The sequence below is a fragment of the Mandrillus leucophaeus genome, unplaced genomic scaffold, assembly GCF_000951045.1.
Source record: "Mandrillus leucophaeus isolate KB7577 unplaced genomic scaffold, Mleu.le_1.0 Scaffold239, whole genome shotgun sequence".
NCBI lineage: Eukaryota > Metazoa > Chordata > Mammalia > Primates > Cercopithecidae > Mandrillus > Mandrillus leucophaeus.
The window spans coordinates 4160903-4179779 of record NW_012102465.1 but is presented as its reverse complement, the minus strand read 5'-3'; the positions used below and the strand labels follow the sequence as shown (position 1 = coordinate 4179779).

The 18877-nt window shown below is 33.0% G+C and overlaps 1 protein-coding gene across 3 annotated transcripts in view; it reads right to left on the bottom strand.

Moving 5' to 3' along the window:
* The window catches only part of CSMD3 (CUB and Sushi multiple domains 3), a 1277440-nt gene that overhangs the window by 119873 nt on the left and 1138690 nt on the right, over positions 1–18877 (bottom strand). For all 3 annotated transcript variants that reach the window (XM_011982326.1, XM_011982327.1, XM_011982328.1), the window contains 2 exons: positions 4538–4656; positions 2984–3053 (listed from right to left, as the gene is read on the bottom strand). In XM_011982326.1, the coding sequence (XP_011837716.1) occupies positions 2984–3053; positions 4538–4656 (189 nt within the window). The remainder of the gene's footprint in view (positions 1–2983; positions 3054–4537; positions 4657–18877) is intronic.

Sequence of the window (18877 nt, the reverse complement as noted above, 5' to 3'; positions counted from 1 at the left end):
CTCTGCAATCTCAACACTCCTATGCCTTGAATAACAATTTTATGTGTGTCATCAGCAGCTTATGTAGACTCTTTTGTGTCCCATTACACTCTTTTTGTTAGGGACAACCATAGCTTAGTCTTCCAAAATAAAACGAACTTTTGTTTTTTCATCTTAGTTGTCTCTAATATCTAAAATCTCACATGAATTTTCCTTCTTTCAATCAAAATATCTGGGAGATGGTTTATTTTCCAGTTCACAAGGCTGCAGCCTTGTTATCTGATGACTGGTGTTTTAAGACATTCTCTAAATCAGCCTCTTGCTTTCAGCTTCTTGTTACAATATTGCTATTGTATCACTGCTATTACTTTAATACTCTATCACATGTAGTACAAGCTTATTGTTCAGAAGTTATAAAATACAAAAAAAAAAAAAAAGAGTAGAAAGGAATTTAAAATGTGCCAGGCACGGTGGCTCATGCCTGTAATCCCAACATATTGGTAGGCCGAGGCAGGCGGATCACCTGAGGTCAGGAGTTCAAGAGCAGCATGAGCAAAATGGTGAAACCCCATCTTTACTAAGCATACAAAATTATATAATAAAACAATTTTTTTAAATTTAGTTTACAATATAAATGTAAACTTAAGATGATACTTTATTTACTAAAAGAAGTGGTAATTTAAAAAAAATATTTTATATTTTATTTCTCTTTTACTCTGTCTTATGGTACTGAGAAAATTGATTTTTTTTAATAATAATAATTGATGCAAGCAATATAACAAAATGGGAACTGTCCTGTAATACTAGAGTGGTATTTAAATTGGTACAACCTTATGGAGAAATTTGATAATATTTATGAAAGAATTTAAGCAGTTCTATTCAGAGACATAATTAATCTATTTAGGAAAAATTATAAGCAAACTATTAGAACTGTGCTCTAATTACAATATGAGATGTGTTCATAATAAACATAAAATTATGAAATATATAATGTGAAAAAATAAATATATAATTTATAATACCAAAAGACAAGAAATAAACCTTTAATGAAAAAGAAGTTAACTGCACAAATTAGACAATGCTCTGTGTCAAGAATCAAAATTCAAATTTTGTTTGTTTCAGTTGTGGTTTTTGACATTTCAAATTTTATTTCAAAAACATAATATGGTATGAGAAATTCTTACACGTTAATATCAAAAAGAAAACCATTACTCTCTCTCTCTATATATACACACACACACACACACAGTATCCCAAGCCTTTACATTAATTTGTTCACTAAACAGTATATATTGGATGCCTATTTAAGATGAGAAACTTTTCAGGTACAAGCAATATGGTAATGGATGAAAGATCTAAACTCTCTGCTTTCATATTAGCAGAAAACATATTTATTTTACTCTTTGTGCTCTTTTATATTCTCAACTTTTATAATCAATTGGATATACACATAAACACAGACACACCACACAATATATTTACAATCACTGTTATCTGTACATATGTAAGTATTCCAAAATGCATTACATGTATATATGTGAGGTAATTTTAAAATTGGTATATATGCATTTATAAATTATTCATAGTACGTTAAAAGCTTCTCTTAAAAAATCATCCAATTTAAAGTCTGAGTGTTTTCAATGTACTTTGCCAATTAAACACATCATCATTCTTAAACGTTTTTCAGTACTCTTCGAAAAGAATTGTGTGCATTGAACGCAGATGTTGTGGAATTAATTGTGTCCCCCCAAAATTTATATTTTGAAGTCCTAACCCCAAATGTGACTGTATTTGGAGATAGGGCCTTAATGAAGATACTTAAGGTTGAATGAGGTCATAGGCAAGGATCTTAATCCAATAGGACTGGTGTCCTTTAAGAAGAGGAAGAGACACCAGGAGTGCGGGTGCACAAACCAAAGATCATGCAAGAGATACCATCTATAAGGCAACAAGAGAGGCCCTTAGAAGATACCAACCTGCTAGCACCTTGTTTTTGAACTTCTAGCTTCCAGAACTGTGAGAAAATAAATTTATAAATTTCTGTTGTTTAAACTACCTAATCTGGAGTATTCTGCTATAGCAGCCCAAACAGAGGAATATAGTACAGATACAGACATTGCGTTAGGTTAAGTCACATATGTCATGCATTTTTTTTTTTTTTTTTTTTGACTTAGGCTCTTTCTCCTACTCAGAAAGAGCCGTCGTCTTCCTCCATGTGTCTTAATTACACTTATTATCCAAAACTCTGTGAAAGCCTTACAAGCTGAATATGTTTGCCAATACTTTAATCAACACCAGTCTCACTTTTCTGAAATTCCATCATGTAGTTAGTGATACAATTTAACACTAAATTATTTGATAATAAATTCATTTATTTTATTTCTGGTACTCCAAATGGTAATTGCATGTTTTAAAGGTAGGGATCATACCTCACATTACTTTCTCATACTCTTTAGAATCCAGTATATTAATAGTTGCACACAAATACAAAAAAGTGAGGAAGAGAAAAGGAAGCATGAATAGAAATAACTTGGAAGCAGCATCGAGTTACAGCAAAAATGTGGGCCTATACTTTCAAAGTACCCAAGTTTCCTTTTAATATATTCCATATCTTGACTGGCGGTCACCACTAAAGACATTTCATGAGGTGTCATACTCCCTTTGTTAGACATTTTAGATTCCTTATCTAAATTCCGTCTCAATAGCAAGCAATCGAATATTTACTTATATTCCTGTTCAATGGATACACTGAGAAAACTCTCTAGGAATTTTTTTAAGTCTTTTCTTAATTTCTACAGCTTAAGTCATCCATTGATATTGAAGTTGAGGATAAATAAAAATAAAATTTTCAAATTAAAAAAGGAAGATGTGAAATATCTTCCTCAAAAAGTCATTTCCATAAGATCTGGTAAAAGGCAAATTATATATTTGAAAATCATGATATACAGAATGAAACTTTAAAATCTGATGAAGCTTACAAATACTTTATAGTCTTTTAACTTACCTAAACAAATTGGGATTGGATAATTCCATCTTCTTACAGGTCCTGGCATACATGTAATGTGAGAGTGACCCTACATAAACAAAATGATGTGGTTCAGTAAACATATATAAAAAGTTTAAATTTATTGTAGTGTAGTCAATTATTATTATAAAAACAAGCTTAGGTACATGGTTTTATTTTTATACACATATTTACTTTTATGGAAATCTTAGCATGATTAAAGTGATTATATACACCTATGATAAAATGTAAAATATAACTACATGATATTGGTAGAAAAAAATAATACTTCATATCATATTAGAATTGTGGTTTTAATATTTCCTATCACAGTATGTTTTACTAAGATACTGCAGCGACTATATAAGTGAAAGGGTCATATACATGGTGGTTTATAATAAATTGCTGTAATACACAAAGTGAAATAGGTTAAATAATAATTTTAAAATTGTTTCATAAAAATATTAAAACAAGTCAAAGTATATTAACTTTTCTATTGAAACATAAAGTCCTGAAAGATTTGATTGTACTTCCGAGATTTATAATTTTGTGATACAACTTTAAAGACTATAAATTACTAATTTTTAATTTTGCTTTCTCTGAAGAATTTATTTATTTGATATGTGAAATAGTGTTTGCCTTAACTTTTTATCTTAATTGGTTTATTCTTTTTTTTTTTTTTTTTTTTGAGACAGAGTCTTGCTTAATTGCCCAGGCTGGAGTGCAGTGGCATGATCTCGGCTCACTGCAAGCTCCGCCTCCTGGGTTCATGCCATGCTCCTGCCTCAGCCTCCTAAGTAGCTGGGACTACAGGCGCCCGCCGCCTCGCCCGGCTAATTTTTTGCATTTTTAGTAGAGACGGGGTTTCACCGTGTTAGCCAGGATGGTCTCGATCTCCTGACCTCGTGATCCGCCCGTCTCGGCCTCCCAAAGTGCTGGGATTACAGGCGTGAGCCACCGCGCCCGGCCAATTGGTTTATTCTTTAAGGAAATTTTTATGCTATTATAAACCTGAGAACCTCAACAAAAAAAGTAAAAAAAATCAATATAAATACATAAAATCAGAATATACATTGCAAATCCACTTCGTTAGCAAAATATACTTGTAGTAAATTTTCACTAATTTGAGAAATGTATTGCTATGGAAGTGTCATTCAGTACTTTAAGTAGCATTCCCTTTTATTTTCAAATTCTAAAAAATCCAGGAATTCAGTTGTTCACAATCCTATGTGAATAGAGACAAAAGTAAAGATTAATTTTTACTTTAAAAGTAAAGACTTCAATTTAGTTAATTAAAATCAAGAAGAAAGGACTTCCTAACTTTCCTAATTTTGACTCAAAATCAGTTTTTTTTTTAACTTCCAAACAAAATAAATTTAGTCCATTCCAGCAATACTTCTCATGCGTACATTTTATTAACAAATTGAGCACCCTTTTGATTTAAGATGCAAACCAGGAACAATGTTATAAAACCCATGGCTTATCAATCATTGATTTGTAAAATATTCTGAAAGGGCAATGAAAATCAAAACCACAACTTTAAAATAGACTTACCTGAAGAGAATATCCTTGATCACACTGAAAGGATACCACATCTCCAACCATATATCTGTCTCCAATTTTAATTCCACTGCTAGGAGTTTGTGGTTCAGGACAGGAATCCAAACCAATTGCTAAGAATATTTAATGATAACAATTTAAGTACCTTTCAAGTGATAAATGCTTAAGTTATGCATATTAAGTTGCTAACATTGAATATCAGTGTCTTATCAAACTAGATACTACACTGAGACGTTGAGAATGTTCTGTGAACAAGATTTAACTGTAGATGCTAAGAGCAATGCACATTTGAACACCATTATAAAGTTATACTTTTTAAATTTTTACAGCACCAGTCATTAAACTAGCTGTGTGAATATACCTAAATCGTGTTATAACTCCAGGCCTAATTTTTTCTACTGTGAAACAAAAGTAAAAATTTCTGAAAAGAAAATTTCTACATGAAAATTAAAAAGAATTTATTATGATAATAAAATGAAATAATACTTTAAAAACATTCTTAGCAAAAACTAAAAAAATTATTTGCCATTTTATCTTCCTTGCTTAACTCTTTCTTCTTTTATTCTGAATCAGTTTTTAAATTCATGAGGTACATTTTGATGTAATTCTTATTATATTTAAATTTTAAAAAATATAGTTGTAAGTAGAAATTTTCTTTCTCTGAAGATATTATAATCAAAAAGGAGAGGCCAAGCACAGTGGCTCACGCCTGTAATCCCAGCACTTTGGGAGGCTGAGGCGGGTGGATCACTTGCGGTCAGGAGTTTGAGATCAGCCTGGCCAACATGGTGAAACCCCATCTCTACCAAAAACAGAAAAATTACCAGGTGTGGTGGCAGGTGCCTGTAATCCTACCTACTCGGGAGGCTAAAGCAGGAGAATTGCTTGAACCCAAGAGGCGGACGTTGCAGTGAGCCAAGATCGTGTCATTGCACTCCAGCCTGGGTGACAGAGCGAGACTTCATCTCAAAAAAAAAAAAAAAAAAGAAAGAAAAGAAAAGAAAAAGAAAAGAAAGAAAGGAGAAAAACGGGAAAAATTGGTGTCTCATTGAGACCTGAAAAGTATTATGTGCTACTTGAATTCAGTATTTTATTTTTCTGATAAGGAGATAAGAATGTAATTTAAAACACTTTCATTATTTTTATTAGGTAAGAACTTATTCTTTATCTAGAGTAAATGAATAAGTTCCTGGAAACACATAACCTCCCAAGATAGAGTTTTGTATCTAGAGTCAATGAATAAATCCCTGCAAACACACAACCTCCCAAGTTAGAATTAGTGAGAAATTGAAACCCTGAACAGACCACTGATTTCTAAAATTAAATCAGTAAGATAAAAACCTACCAAAAACAAAAACAAAGTCCTAGACCAGATGGATTTATGGCTGAATTCTACAAAACATACAAACAAAGCTGATACCAATTTACCAAAACTTACAAAAAATCAAGGAGAAGGGACTTTCCTAACTCATTCTACAAAGGCCACCACCATCCTAATACCAAAACACAGCAAAGACACAACAAAAAAAGAAAAATACAGGACAATATTCCTGATGAACACAGTTTCTAAAATCCTCAGCAAAATACTATCAAACCAACTCCAGTAGCATATCAAAAAGTTAATTCACCATGGTCTAACAGGATTCTTCTTGGGATGCAAGGTTGTTTCAACATATGCAAATCAATACATGTGATTCACCATGTAAATAGAATTAAAAATAAAAACCATATGATCATTTCAAGAGATGCAGGAAAAGCTTTCAATAAAATCCAACATCCCTTAATGATAAAAACCCTAAAGAAACTATGCATCAAAGACACACATTTTAAAATAATAAGAGCCATATATGACAAACCCACAGCCAATATAATACTGATTGGACAAAAGCTGGGATAATTCACTTTGAGAAGAGGAACGAGAAAAGGATGTTCACTCTCACCACTTGTACTCAACATACTTCTGGAAGTCCTAGCCAGAGCAATCAGGCCAGAGAAATAAATAAAAGGTATCCAACAAGGAAAACAATAAGTCAAATTTTCTCTCTTCACTGACAACATGATTTTATACTTGGAAGACCATAAAGAATCTGCCAAAAGGCTCATAGAACTGATAAACAACTTCAGTAAAGTGTTAGGATATTTAATCAATGTACAAAAATTAGTAGCATTTATATAGACCAACAACATCCAGGCTGACTGTCAAATTAAGAATGCAATCCCATTCACAAAACTGCAAAACAAATAAAATATGTGGCAATACATCTTATTAAGGAGGTAAAAGATCTTTACATAGAGAACTACAAAACACTTCTGAAAGAAATCACAGATGACAAAAAACAATGGGAAAACATTCCATGCTCATGAATTGGAACAATTAATATCGTTAAAATGGCCATACTTCCCAAACCAATGTACAGATTCAATGCTATTTCTATCAAACTACCAACATCATTTTTCACAGAACTGGGAAAAAAATTATGCTAAAATTCATATGGAACTGAAACAAAGCCCAAATAGCCAAAATAATCCTAAACCAAAAAAAGAACAAAGCTAGAGTCATCACACAGCCTACTTCAAACTACACTACAAGGCTACAGTAACCAAAACAGCATGGTACTGGTACAGACACAGACAACAATGATGGATGGAGTGGAATACAGAACTAAGAAATAAAGCCACAGATCCACATCAATTTGATTTTCATCAAGGTTGACCGAAAAAAAGCCATGGGGAAAGTACTCTATTTAATAAATGGTGCTAGGATAAGTGGCTAGCCATATGCAGAAGAATGAAAATAGATACCTATCTCTCACCAAATACAAAAACTAACTCATGATGGACTAGATATTTAAATGTAAGACATCAAACTTCAGGAATCCTAGAAGAAAATCTAGGAAGTACCACTCTGGACAATGGCCTTAGCAATGAATTTATGACTACATCCTCAAAAGTAATTGCAACAAAAATAAAAATTGACAAGTAAGACCTATTCTGCACAGTGAAATAAACTGTTAGAGGAGTAACAACTAACCTACAGAATGGGAGAAAATGTTCATAAGCTATGCATCTGACAAAGCTCTAATATCCAGAATGTATAAGGAACTTAAACAAGTCAACAAGCAAAACACAAATTCCCCATTAAAAAGTGGGCAAAAGTCATGAATAGACACTTCTCAGAAGACATATGAATGACCAACAAATATGAACAAATGCTCAACATCAGTAATCACCAGAGAAAAGCAAATCAAAACCACAATTAGATACCATCACACACTAGTCACAATGGCTATGATGTAAAAGTCAGAAAAAAACAGATGATGGCAAGGCTGCAGAGAAAAAGGAATGCTTTTACACTGTTTGTGGAAATGTAAATTAGTTCAGCCACTACGGAAAACAGTTTGGAGATTTCTCTAAGAACTTAGAACTACCATTTAACCTAGCAATCTCATTACTCGATATAGAACCAAAGGAAAAAAAAAAATTCTACCAAAAGACACATGCACTTGTATGTTTATCACAGCACTGTTCACAGTAGCAAAGACATGAAATCAACCTAGGTGCCCATCACTGATGGACTGGATAAAGAAAATGTGGTATATATATACACCATTAAATAATATGCAGCCATAAAAAAGAGTGAAATCATGTCCTTCGCAGGAATGTGGCTGCAGCTGGAGGCCATTATCCGAGGAGAATTAATGCAGGTATAAAAAAACAAATACCGCATGTTGTCACTTATAAGTGGGAGCTAAACACTGGGTAGACATGGGGATAAAGATGGAAACAATAGACACTGGGGGTTACTGGGTGGGGGAAAGAAAGAGGAGGGCAAGGGTTGAAAATCTATGAGTAATGATATGGTTTGGCTGTGTCCCCTCCATATTCCAATTCCCATGTTGTCTCTTCCCACAACAGGTGGGAATTCTCATCTTGAATTCCCACGTGTTGTGGGAGGGACCTGGTGGGAGGAAATTGAATCATGGGGGGAAGTCTCTCCCATGCTGTTCTCATGACAATGAATAAGTTTCAGGAGTACCAATTTTTTTTTTTTTTTTTTTTTTTTTTTTTTTGAGATGCAGTCTCTGCCACCCAGACTGGAGTGCAGTGGCACAATCTGGGCTCACTGCAAGCTCCGCCTCCTGGGTTCACACCATTCTCCTGCCTGAACCTCCCGAGTAGCTGGAACTACAGGCACCCGCCACCACGCCCAGCTAATTTTTCTGTATTTTTAGTAGAGACAGGGTTTCACCGTGTTAGCCAAGATGGTCTCGATCTCCTGACCTCATGATCCGCCCGTCTCGGCCTCCCAAAGTGCTGGGATTACAGGCGTGAGCCACCGCGCCCGGCCAATGTTTGCTTTTTTACCAAAACATTTTTCAAATATGCAACTATTATTATTAAAAACTTTTCATCTTCATTAAAAGCCATTGTTTATTATTGTAATTTACATTTTCAAGGTAATCTAATGTCTATTTAAATGGGGTAAAAAAAGAGGTCACCATTCCAGTAGCATTATACTGTATACATGCAGATTTCATTTTAAAAAAGCATTGAAAACTAAACCCTAAAGAATGAGAATACTTTATATATATATATTCCTTCATTCCTCTGCCAGATTATTTCTCTCTGATAGATATTCTTGTAGCACCACTCTGTAGTACTTTTTGGACACTTAACGCAAACTGACAATAAATAAATAATTGTGCAATTAATTGTTCAATATTTATTTCGCATCTGAGAATGAAAGCTCCAGAAAGGCCATTAAAGCACAACGTCTTGAGGAGGTACTCAATAAACATTACTTATATGAATGAATGAATAATATAAGAAAGAGAGTATATCCCTATATCTAGATTATTTCTTAGTAAATATTAATGCATAATTAGGCAAATGAAAGCTATCTAATAACACAATGGTTAGAGTAGCTTAAATCATGCCAAACGGGATGACATTTAACAATAGAAAATGCCATAAAAGCAGTGACTGGATAGAGTTTTGATTAGATTAGAAAGTCAGGCAGTAAAGAGCAGGAATAAAGTGGTCATTTGGGAATACATTTGAGGCAGTCTGGAATTAGATAAGGAGAGTCTGTACATTGCAATCCCAGTGCCCAGCGCCTTAATTAGTTAGGTCTCCAAGCATGCATCATGTTCCATTCCTTTTTGTAGTGTTGAATTTATGGACCTAGAAAAACTTGGTTACCATTAAATTGTGACCTAATTTTAAATGTTTAAGGGTTTACATCCTTCTTCTCCAACCAGATTTGGGAATCTAAGAAGAGATAGAAATTGCCTTCCGTGTGTATTAATCTTATTTAATACCCGCTGATGAGCCTCACACATCAAATTCATCTGATTTCGTAGAGCCTTTATCAGAAACTACTGAATACAAAAATAGTGGACTATGATACAAACCTGTATGTCTTGTCTATACAATGTCACCTTCCTTTGGTACAATTTTAGTTTCTTGGGAGTCTTGAACAGTAAATTTATTACTCTTCACTAGTAAGGTCATTCTTGCAGTCATTCTCACTGAGAAGGCCAAATTTTGTACACATTCATTTCTCTTCCTTTCTAATCAAACACTCTATTCAGGGACATATATATATAAAACTATCAAAATCCAGTAGTAGTAGTTTCCTTCTCCAAGAGGAGAATAAATAAAACTATGTTAGTGAGGTAGCTGAATATAGCTCATTTTTAAACAAGATTTTACATAATATACATGAACAAAATAAAATGTTTGTGAAGGTGTTTTAACTTTTTAAAAAATGACACAAAACTCTATAAACTAGGTAAAAGCAATTTTGCAAGTTAAAACAAATTCTTACATGTATATAATCACAGAGATAAATAATAAAACATAAATATGCCAAATAGTGGTGGTTGTAATTCTTGATTATAAGATTACTGGTGATTTGTATGTCGCTCCTTGTATTTTCCTGCATCTCCAAATTTTCTAAAATAACATAAATTATTTTTGTATATAATAAAATAACTTAAAACCTAGATGAATTAGTACTAGCAGAAAATTTAGAAGTGCAAGAACATATTCCCTTCTATTTTTCTAGGTGATATTGAATTGGGCTAGCTAAGTTCAGTTGAGGAGATGAATTAGCAACTGATTTGTGTCAGGGAAGAAAATAATGATATAATCAGGTAAGTCCTATGTTGCTGGCTTCATTCATTTTTTTTTTTTTTTTTTTGGAGTCGATTTTTTTCATGTGCAATAAAGAAAATAAGAAAATGAAACAAAAATATATGAAAGTCCTACAGTTTGAATTTTGAAGCCATTTTTAAAATTTACACAAATAAATCTCTGAGTGGTTAAATATTAACTCTAAAATATCTTTGGGAATTGTTTTTCACTTCTTTACAAGTGACAAAACCTATCAGTTAATTGTAAGAATCAATAAGGAAATTTTTTTGTAGAAATGTTGAAAAGGCTTCTTTTCTGCTTAACCAAGGCTAGTCTCCTGCTTAACAAAAAATATCAAAACATTTAGTCATTTTAAAGTTCATGAGTATAAATTTTGTAAAATTATGCAATCAAAGCTGCTCTCTGATTAAATATTTTTTAATGGGATTGGATCAATTAATCTGCTGTTGTAGCCCCCAAAAAAAGAAACATCAGAAATGAATCCAGGGACAAATCGATTAAAAAAAATTGCATACAGTTATGTCTGTCTGCTGTCAAGTTATTGTAGACAGTTACCCTGGCCAAAAATATTAAATCCTTACTGCTTCACATTACTAATATTTATTTATAACCAAAACTTATTCTTTCCAATTCTGTTCACAAAGCAATCAATCTGTACCAGAAATGTTGTTAATCATATCATTTATAGCTGGTAGTTCTGAATGTGTGTGTGTGTGTAAATAAATGTGTGTGTATATACATATATATGTCCTAGTATTCTAAATTGATTTCATATGAGTGATTAATGCATTGAGATAGGAGGACATGGAGGGGAAAATGTTTAATTACTGCTAAGAAACCCAGTAACATTGTTTTGTTAAAGGAAAAACTAATTCATAAATTTGACATGACAACCTATGTATCAATTTATTGAAAATGCAGACCAAAAATATTGGTTTTGCATTCATGTGAGAAAGAAACAAATGTTAAATCAGGTGTCTTCGCACCAGAGGTGGTATTTAGTGATAGTAAAGATCTTTTTATTCTAAATATGTTGCACGTCTTTGATTTTAAACTTCTCTGTAAATCGTGGACACAAGACAACTATTATGTCTATGTTGATACTACCTTTAAGGGTTTTAAAAAGATATACCAAAATTATCATTTGACATTCCACATCTATCAGTATAAAGATAAGAGTTCAAAAATAGTGTAGACATTTGTGGTAATCAAAGGGTGAATCCAATATGAGTTGGTGTACTGTTAATAGTTTGAAGACTTGTAGAAAACTGCTTTGGTAAACATGCAGACATTTGTCTGGCATAATGTACCTCAGAATCAATTGATTAATCTACTAAACAAATATTTTGTCAAATACCTAATCATGTAACAAGTAACTTGATGAATATTTGTGGATAAACTTTTTTGGAAGCAATAATTCTGACTATGATCACTGATGGGCACCAACGGTTTGGGAACATGTAGCACAGGCTACACTAACATTCACCTTGATCCTCAATGCTTTGTTTATTTACTTTACCTATGTTTACTGTAACTGATATTTAACTGAGAATTACTCTGTATAAGTAAATGAATACTCAGTAATACACACTACTTATCAAATTTTAGCCTATAGAATAATACTAAGTTAAATGAACAAAAAGTTAAATGGAATCATGACATGTAGATATTATTCATTCATTGAATAAGCTGTTGGTGAGTACCTATTGTGTGCTCTATATCATGTTAAATTCCAGAAATGCACGGATCAATCAGCAACATAAGCAACCATGCTCTAAAGAGACTCTTAATGGAACAGGAGAGGAGGTTGATTTGACAGATGATTAGAGTGTGGTGGAACAGTTGCAATAAATGAATGTCATCCTTTGTTTAATTAGATAAGTGTTCCATAGAAGTAACCCATATGAGTACTGAAATATTATGTATTTTACCAATTCATTATCCTGAGAAGGTAGTTGTGTGTGATGTTCTGTCACAGAAAGTAACATATTAAACGAATGGAGTTCTTAGAGATTTTTCTTTTTTTTTGGGAAAGGAGGGAAGTGTTTTACTCAAAAACGCATTGTGGTGTTCTGTGGAAGGCAGCAAGAAATTAAGCTGAATTGGAAGTCAGAATATAGACTATTCATATTCTATGAATATGAATAGAAATCTTAACCAACACAGGTATTTTAACTTTCTGTGTTTAATGCAGGGAGAATTCAGAGTTAAAACCACAACCTTTTGTGTGCATCCTGGCTCCTCTAGTTGCATGTTGGTTGGTTTGTTTTAAAGCCTGAGATGTTTTCTATGCCTCAGTTTCCTCACCTATAAAATGGGATGATTATTTAGTGACTTCATAGTCATATTGTGATACTTAAAGAAATGCATGCATAATACTTAGAGTAGTGCCAGGAATATTGGAAGTGCCTAACAAATGTTAACTATTGTTGAAGGGCTTTAGGCACTGAAGTGAGGATGTCTATTTGTATTTTAGATCAATAACTCTTAAATTCATAATTTTCCTGTTGTCACTAAGGGTATATTTCTGTTTAAGATCAAGAGATTTCACATGTGTGCTCTAGCACTATTAATATAAAAAATATGTAAATATTTATATAAAGAACCACAAATTTAAGCACCCTGAGTCAACTGACTCAACATGAGAAACTTCTTCTATATGCAGCTAAAAGCTTATTACATTCAGTGTAAGAAAACCCTGGTTACCAGGACCACTGTCCCTAGCTCATGATATAACTAGAAAAATGTATGAAGAAAAAAACACAATGTTTACAAAATTCAGAAACCTAGATTAAGCTAAAACTATCTCTAAATCATCACCACAAAGGGGTGAAAAATCAATGAGATAATCAGAAAGTAAAACATGATCAAAATAAAAGGAAACAAACTGTGATCAATCTGTAAGGGCTTTATAGGGTTAAGAAGTGCAATGTGTTTATAAAGATCAATTATACTTATTTGCATGCAATGTATTCTGACTTAATGGCAATTGAAATTAGAAATGACAAATACTAATAATTTAATTTGGGCAGGAGGTGTTTCTACAATTAATATTTATTACATTTAGGAGATGTTGATGTGTATAAACTAGTTAAAACAAGAAAATTAGTGTAAGTAAAAATACAATTAATCTTAAAACCCCTGTTTTCCCCAAATAATCAATTATATAATTAGCTCAAGGGAGAAGACCATTTTTAGTGATTATAAAAGTAAACTCATTAAGACCTAATGCATTATCTCTTAAGCATATTGCTTGAAGATGGGAAGCAGTAAAATATAATAACAGTTGTGCTGAATCAAGTCTTTTGCTATTTATTAGATAGAGTCAAGTGGATACATTTCTGGGCATTTATTATTTTGAGACTAATTTTATGTTGTTAAAATATTACTGCAAGGGATAGAAAGATGCTTTCAGACTTTCCAAGTTTTCCTAGGATTTTACTGAAAATTATAATTGTGTGCTCTTAGGTATAGAGGAAGAGAAAATCCATTCATTATGGTAACATGTACCTTTGCCTTCCTCAGGGACTACGTCCTAAGATCTTTGAGGACCTCTAAAGATCTTCAAAGGACCTTGAAAACACCAGTACTGCATGCAGTCTTCTCTTTTAAAAATATGTATATTTTATAAGTTCAAAATGGAACTCTGCTCATTGATTTATAGATTCTGCGAAGTCCCTCTAGGATTTGCCATTAGTGAGATTTTAATGTGTGTCTCTTCAAATTTAAAGAAAAGAGATGGAAAGGACATATTCATGTTACAATCAGGCAAAGCATCTAATCCAAGACTATAAATGCTGAGGCTTTACTAAAATCCAAGTGGCAGGGCAACTGGAAAGTACAAGTTCTCTTAGTAGAAGCCTACCAACGATCAATATATTTAATGACATTCCATGAACTAGGACCATTTTCCCTAACAACAGAAATGATCATGCATGATATAAAATTACAAACAGGAGCAAATATATTTGAAAAAACAAACACATCAGAAAGCAAAAATTGTCAGTTTATGAATTGATTTCCATATTCCAGTGCTAATGTGGATCAGGAAAAAGAAAACTTGAATATTTCATGTGAGAAAAATTGGGGGCAAATTCTATGAATTTGGCACACTAAATTTGTTCACATGACTGTGTAATCAACATACATTCCTAATACAAGTAATGATGTAGCTTTATTTGGACTTACGATAACCTATATCATAAAATACTAAAAATAGTAATCAGCCGCCACTAAATAATGTTTAAACTTCTCACTAATGAATAGAGAGATATGTCTTCACCAATATCTGGTATATTTATCTCAATTTTCTTATGTCTCCTAAAATTGCCAAGCAAATACATTTTCTTGAATTCTGCCTGCCTCCTTCCTCTTCAATATTCAATCCCCTTGTTTTTAACAGAAATCAAAATTGGCTCTTTTTCTCAACCTTTCCATTAATATTTGAAACTTATTTATATGTTAGGTAATCTTTGTTAGCACAAAATCAGTAGAAGACATCAAAGTTTAAGAAAAACAACTGGGGTGAAGATATAAATTGAGAAATTTATACAAGGAGACTTCAGAAAGTTTGTAAAAATGCATATTATGAAAAAAGTATGCATGGATTTCCTTTTTTTTTTTTTTAAATCAAATGGACTTCTACCATCTTCTTATAACATGTTTGAATAGAATCTACTTTCAGGCACCAAGAAGGATAAGATACTAGTTTGAAAAATTCCCCTATCAGAGCAATATGAATTCTGCAAAAATTATATGAAGAACAAACATCAAATTTATGGTGAAGTTTGGGTGGAAGAATGGTGAAATTCACTGATGCTTTACAAAAAGTATATGGGAACAATGCACCCAAACAATCAGTGATTTACAAATGGATAACTCATTTTAAGAAGGAATGACAGAAGATGAAGCCTGCAAAGCAAACCATTCATATCATTTGTGAGGAAAAAATTCATCTCATTTGTGCTCTAATTGAAGAGGATCAATGTTTAACAGAAGAAACAATAGGTAATTGCCTAGACATCTCAACTGGTTCAGCTTACACAATTCCACTGAAGGGATGCCAAAACTTTTGTGCCCAGATCAGCTGCAGACAAGAACAGAGCTTTCAATTTCAATGGAAATTTTAAACAAGTAGGATCAAGACCCTGAAGTATTTCTTTGAAGAACTGTAACAGGAGATGAAACATGGCTTTACCAGTACAATCCTGAAGACAAAGCACAACCAAAGCAATGGCTACCAAAAGGTGGAAGTGATTCAGTCAAAGCAAAAACTGACTGATCAAGAGCAAAGGTGATGGCAACAGTTTCTTGGGAAGTTCAAGGCATTCTGCTGGTTGACTTTCTGGAGAAGCCAAGGAAAACACTGCCTTATTATGAGAGGGTTTTGAGACAGTTAACCAAAGCTTTTGCAGAAAAACACCCAGGAAAGTTTCACCAGAGGGTCCTTTCTACTGTAACAATGCTCTTGCTCATTCTCATCAAACAGGGTAATTTTGAGAGTTTCAATGAGAAATAATTAAGCATTCACGTTTTGGGGTTCTTTTTTTTTTTTTTTTTTGAGATGGAGTGTTGCTCTTGTCACCCAGGCTGGAGTGCAATGGCATGATCTCAGCTCACTGCAACCTCCACCTCCTGGGTTCAAGGGATTCTCTTGCCTCAGCCTCCTAAGTAGTTGGGATTACAAGTGTATGCCAGTATGCCTGGCTAATTTTTTTTTTTTTTAGTAGAGATGGGGTTTCACCATGTTGGCCAGGTTCGTCTGGACCTCCTGATCTGAGGTGATTCATCTGCCTTGGCCTCCCAAAGTACTGGGATTACAGGTGTGAGCCACCACACCCAGCCAGGCATTCACCTTATAGTCCTGATTTGGCTCCTTTTGACTTCCTTTTATTTTGTCGTCTTAAAAAACTCTTTACAGGGCACCCATTTTTCTTAATAATGTAAAAAGATGGCATTGACATGGTTAAATTCCCAGGACCCTCCTTAGAGATGGACAAAATGGTTGGTATCATTGCTTACAAAAGTGTCTTGAATTTGAGAGAGCTTTGTTGAGAAATAGAGTTCATATTTTTAAATTTACATTTTAATTCCGTTTTAGTTCTTTTTTCTATATAAATTCTACTTTTCTGTAATTTCATTTTTCTATAAACCTTTTGTAGTCCCTTCATATTTATTACCTTGCTTTGTACGTCTGTAACTTAGAAAAACTCCACCAACTCAATTTATTTGTGGAATATCTATAACCTCCAAAAGAAAATAGTTTGAGCAGCATGACTATAAATATTTAAAATATATGTATACAATAAATGTGCTATCATATTACAATTTTTTTCTTACTTTACAAGTAGCACCATATCCACCTTCCATACAAGTTTCACTCTTTGAAGACCTTTGAAGAATACATTTATATTGTCAGTATCATTAGCATTAGAAATTAGAAAATACTTTTGGTTCCTAGATTCCACTGAAACACATGAGACCCATTTACTACAGTTAAATAAATGCACTTATGCTGACCTTGATATAATTAAGTCAACACCTAGATGCTGAAAACAAAAAAGTCTAGGGAGTTGAAAAGTCAGCTCTCCAATTAATTAAAGTAAAACTGTTATCATGTAAGAAGTGATATTATCTAAAGTGAAAAACAAAATAGAAGACCAGAAACCTGAGAATCATCCTCTACTCTTTTTCCCTCTCATCCCCAATATCTAATTGGCCATAAAGCTTTTCAATTATATCTTATTAATATCTCTTGTATCTGCTGCCATTTCATCTACACAACCACAACTACTGCCTTCAGAGTTTCCCTTGTGAACCAATGCAACAGCCTCCTCTTAAATTTATTTCCTTGGGCTTATTCTCACCATGTAATGCATGATTCACTTTCCAAAATAAAAAGGCCTCTCTAAAATTCAAAACTTACGTTACTCTAAAAATTCAAGTCCTTCAATGAGGTTACTATTTCTCCAAGAAAAAAGCCTATGCCACATTTTAAATCTATACCATTTGACTACTCCAGCTATGTGGGTATATCTCATCAGCTATAAAGGGTAGCATTTATTAAGGGTTTACTATGTACCTGGTATTGCAATAAGCACTTTATTTATTTAATTATAAAGCAATCTTTCAAATTAGAACTATGCATTATGGGTGAGATAACTTGGTTTTTAGGGAATCTCAAAAATTTTCTGAGTGTCACATGGCCATCAAATGGCAGTGCCAAGACAGAAACCTGAGTCTGACTCCAGAGTAAATGCTCTTATATCTATCTGCATTCCAGGAGGTCCCTTCAAATGCCAAGCCATTTTCATATCTGTCTTTAAATTCCTATTTGCCAGAATGAATTATTTTGAATTTTATATGAGGTTTTCCCTGACTCTACCACCAGTAACCCCTAATACATATGATCTCCACCTTATTTGTTCATCATCTAAATTATACAGGAACTTTTCATACTTTGGTCATTGTGAGAGTCACCTTGGGACCTTGGTAAAAATGCAAATACTTGAATGAATCTCAGATAAACTGACTTGACATTTTGGGTTGGTAGCCTCATCATCTGGAGTTTCAAAAGACTTCAAGATGATTGCAGTGCACAATTATCTGAGAAGTATTGACTTACATAAACATATTAATAGTGCTTACACCATTTTGCAGCTACTATATTTGTTTGCATGTCCTTACTATTAATTAGTCTAAAAATATTTTAGGGCTGGCTGTAACACAAATTTGCAGCACCTACACCTAGAAAATGTACCTTGCATTTAACGGGTACTCAATAAATACTTGATGAATAAATGAATGGGTTTGTTCTTACATTTGAAAAGCAACATGAAGATGAAAAATAATGGGAGGAGGTTATAAGTAGGGATATAATACAGGGGTTAGGACTGATTGCTTTGGAATAAAATTATCTGAGGTGTACTCTACTACTTACTAACTTAAGAGTACCTAAGCGCTGAGATTATTCTCTATAGTTTTCCATTTGTAAAATAGGGTTAAAAATGTATCTGCCTCATGGTTATTTTAAAAATTAAATAAAAATACAACAATAAAACATTTAGCAATGTGCTTGACATATACTGAGTACTTGAAAATGTCAGATTTTTAAACATATAACGATAATAACATAATGTTGTATAACCTTCATTATTATAATTATAATAATGACAA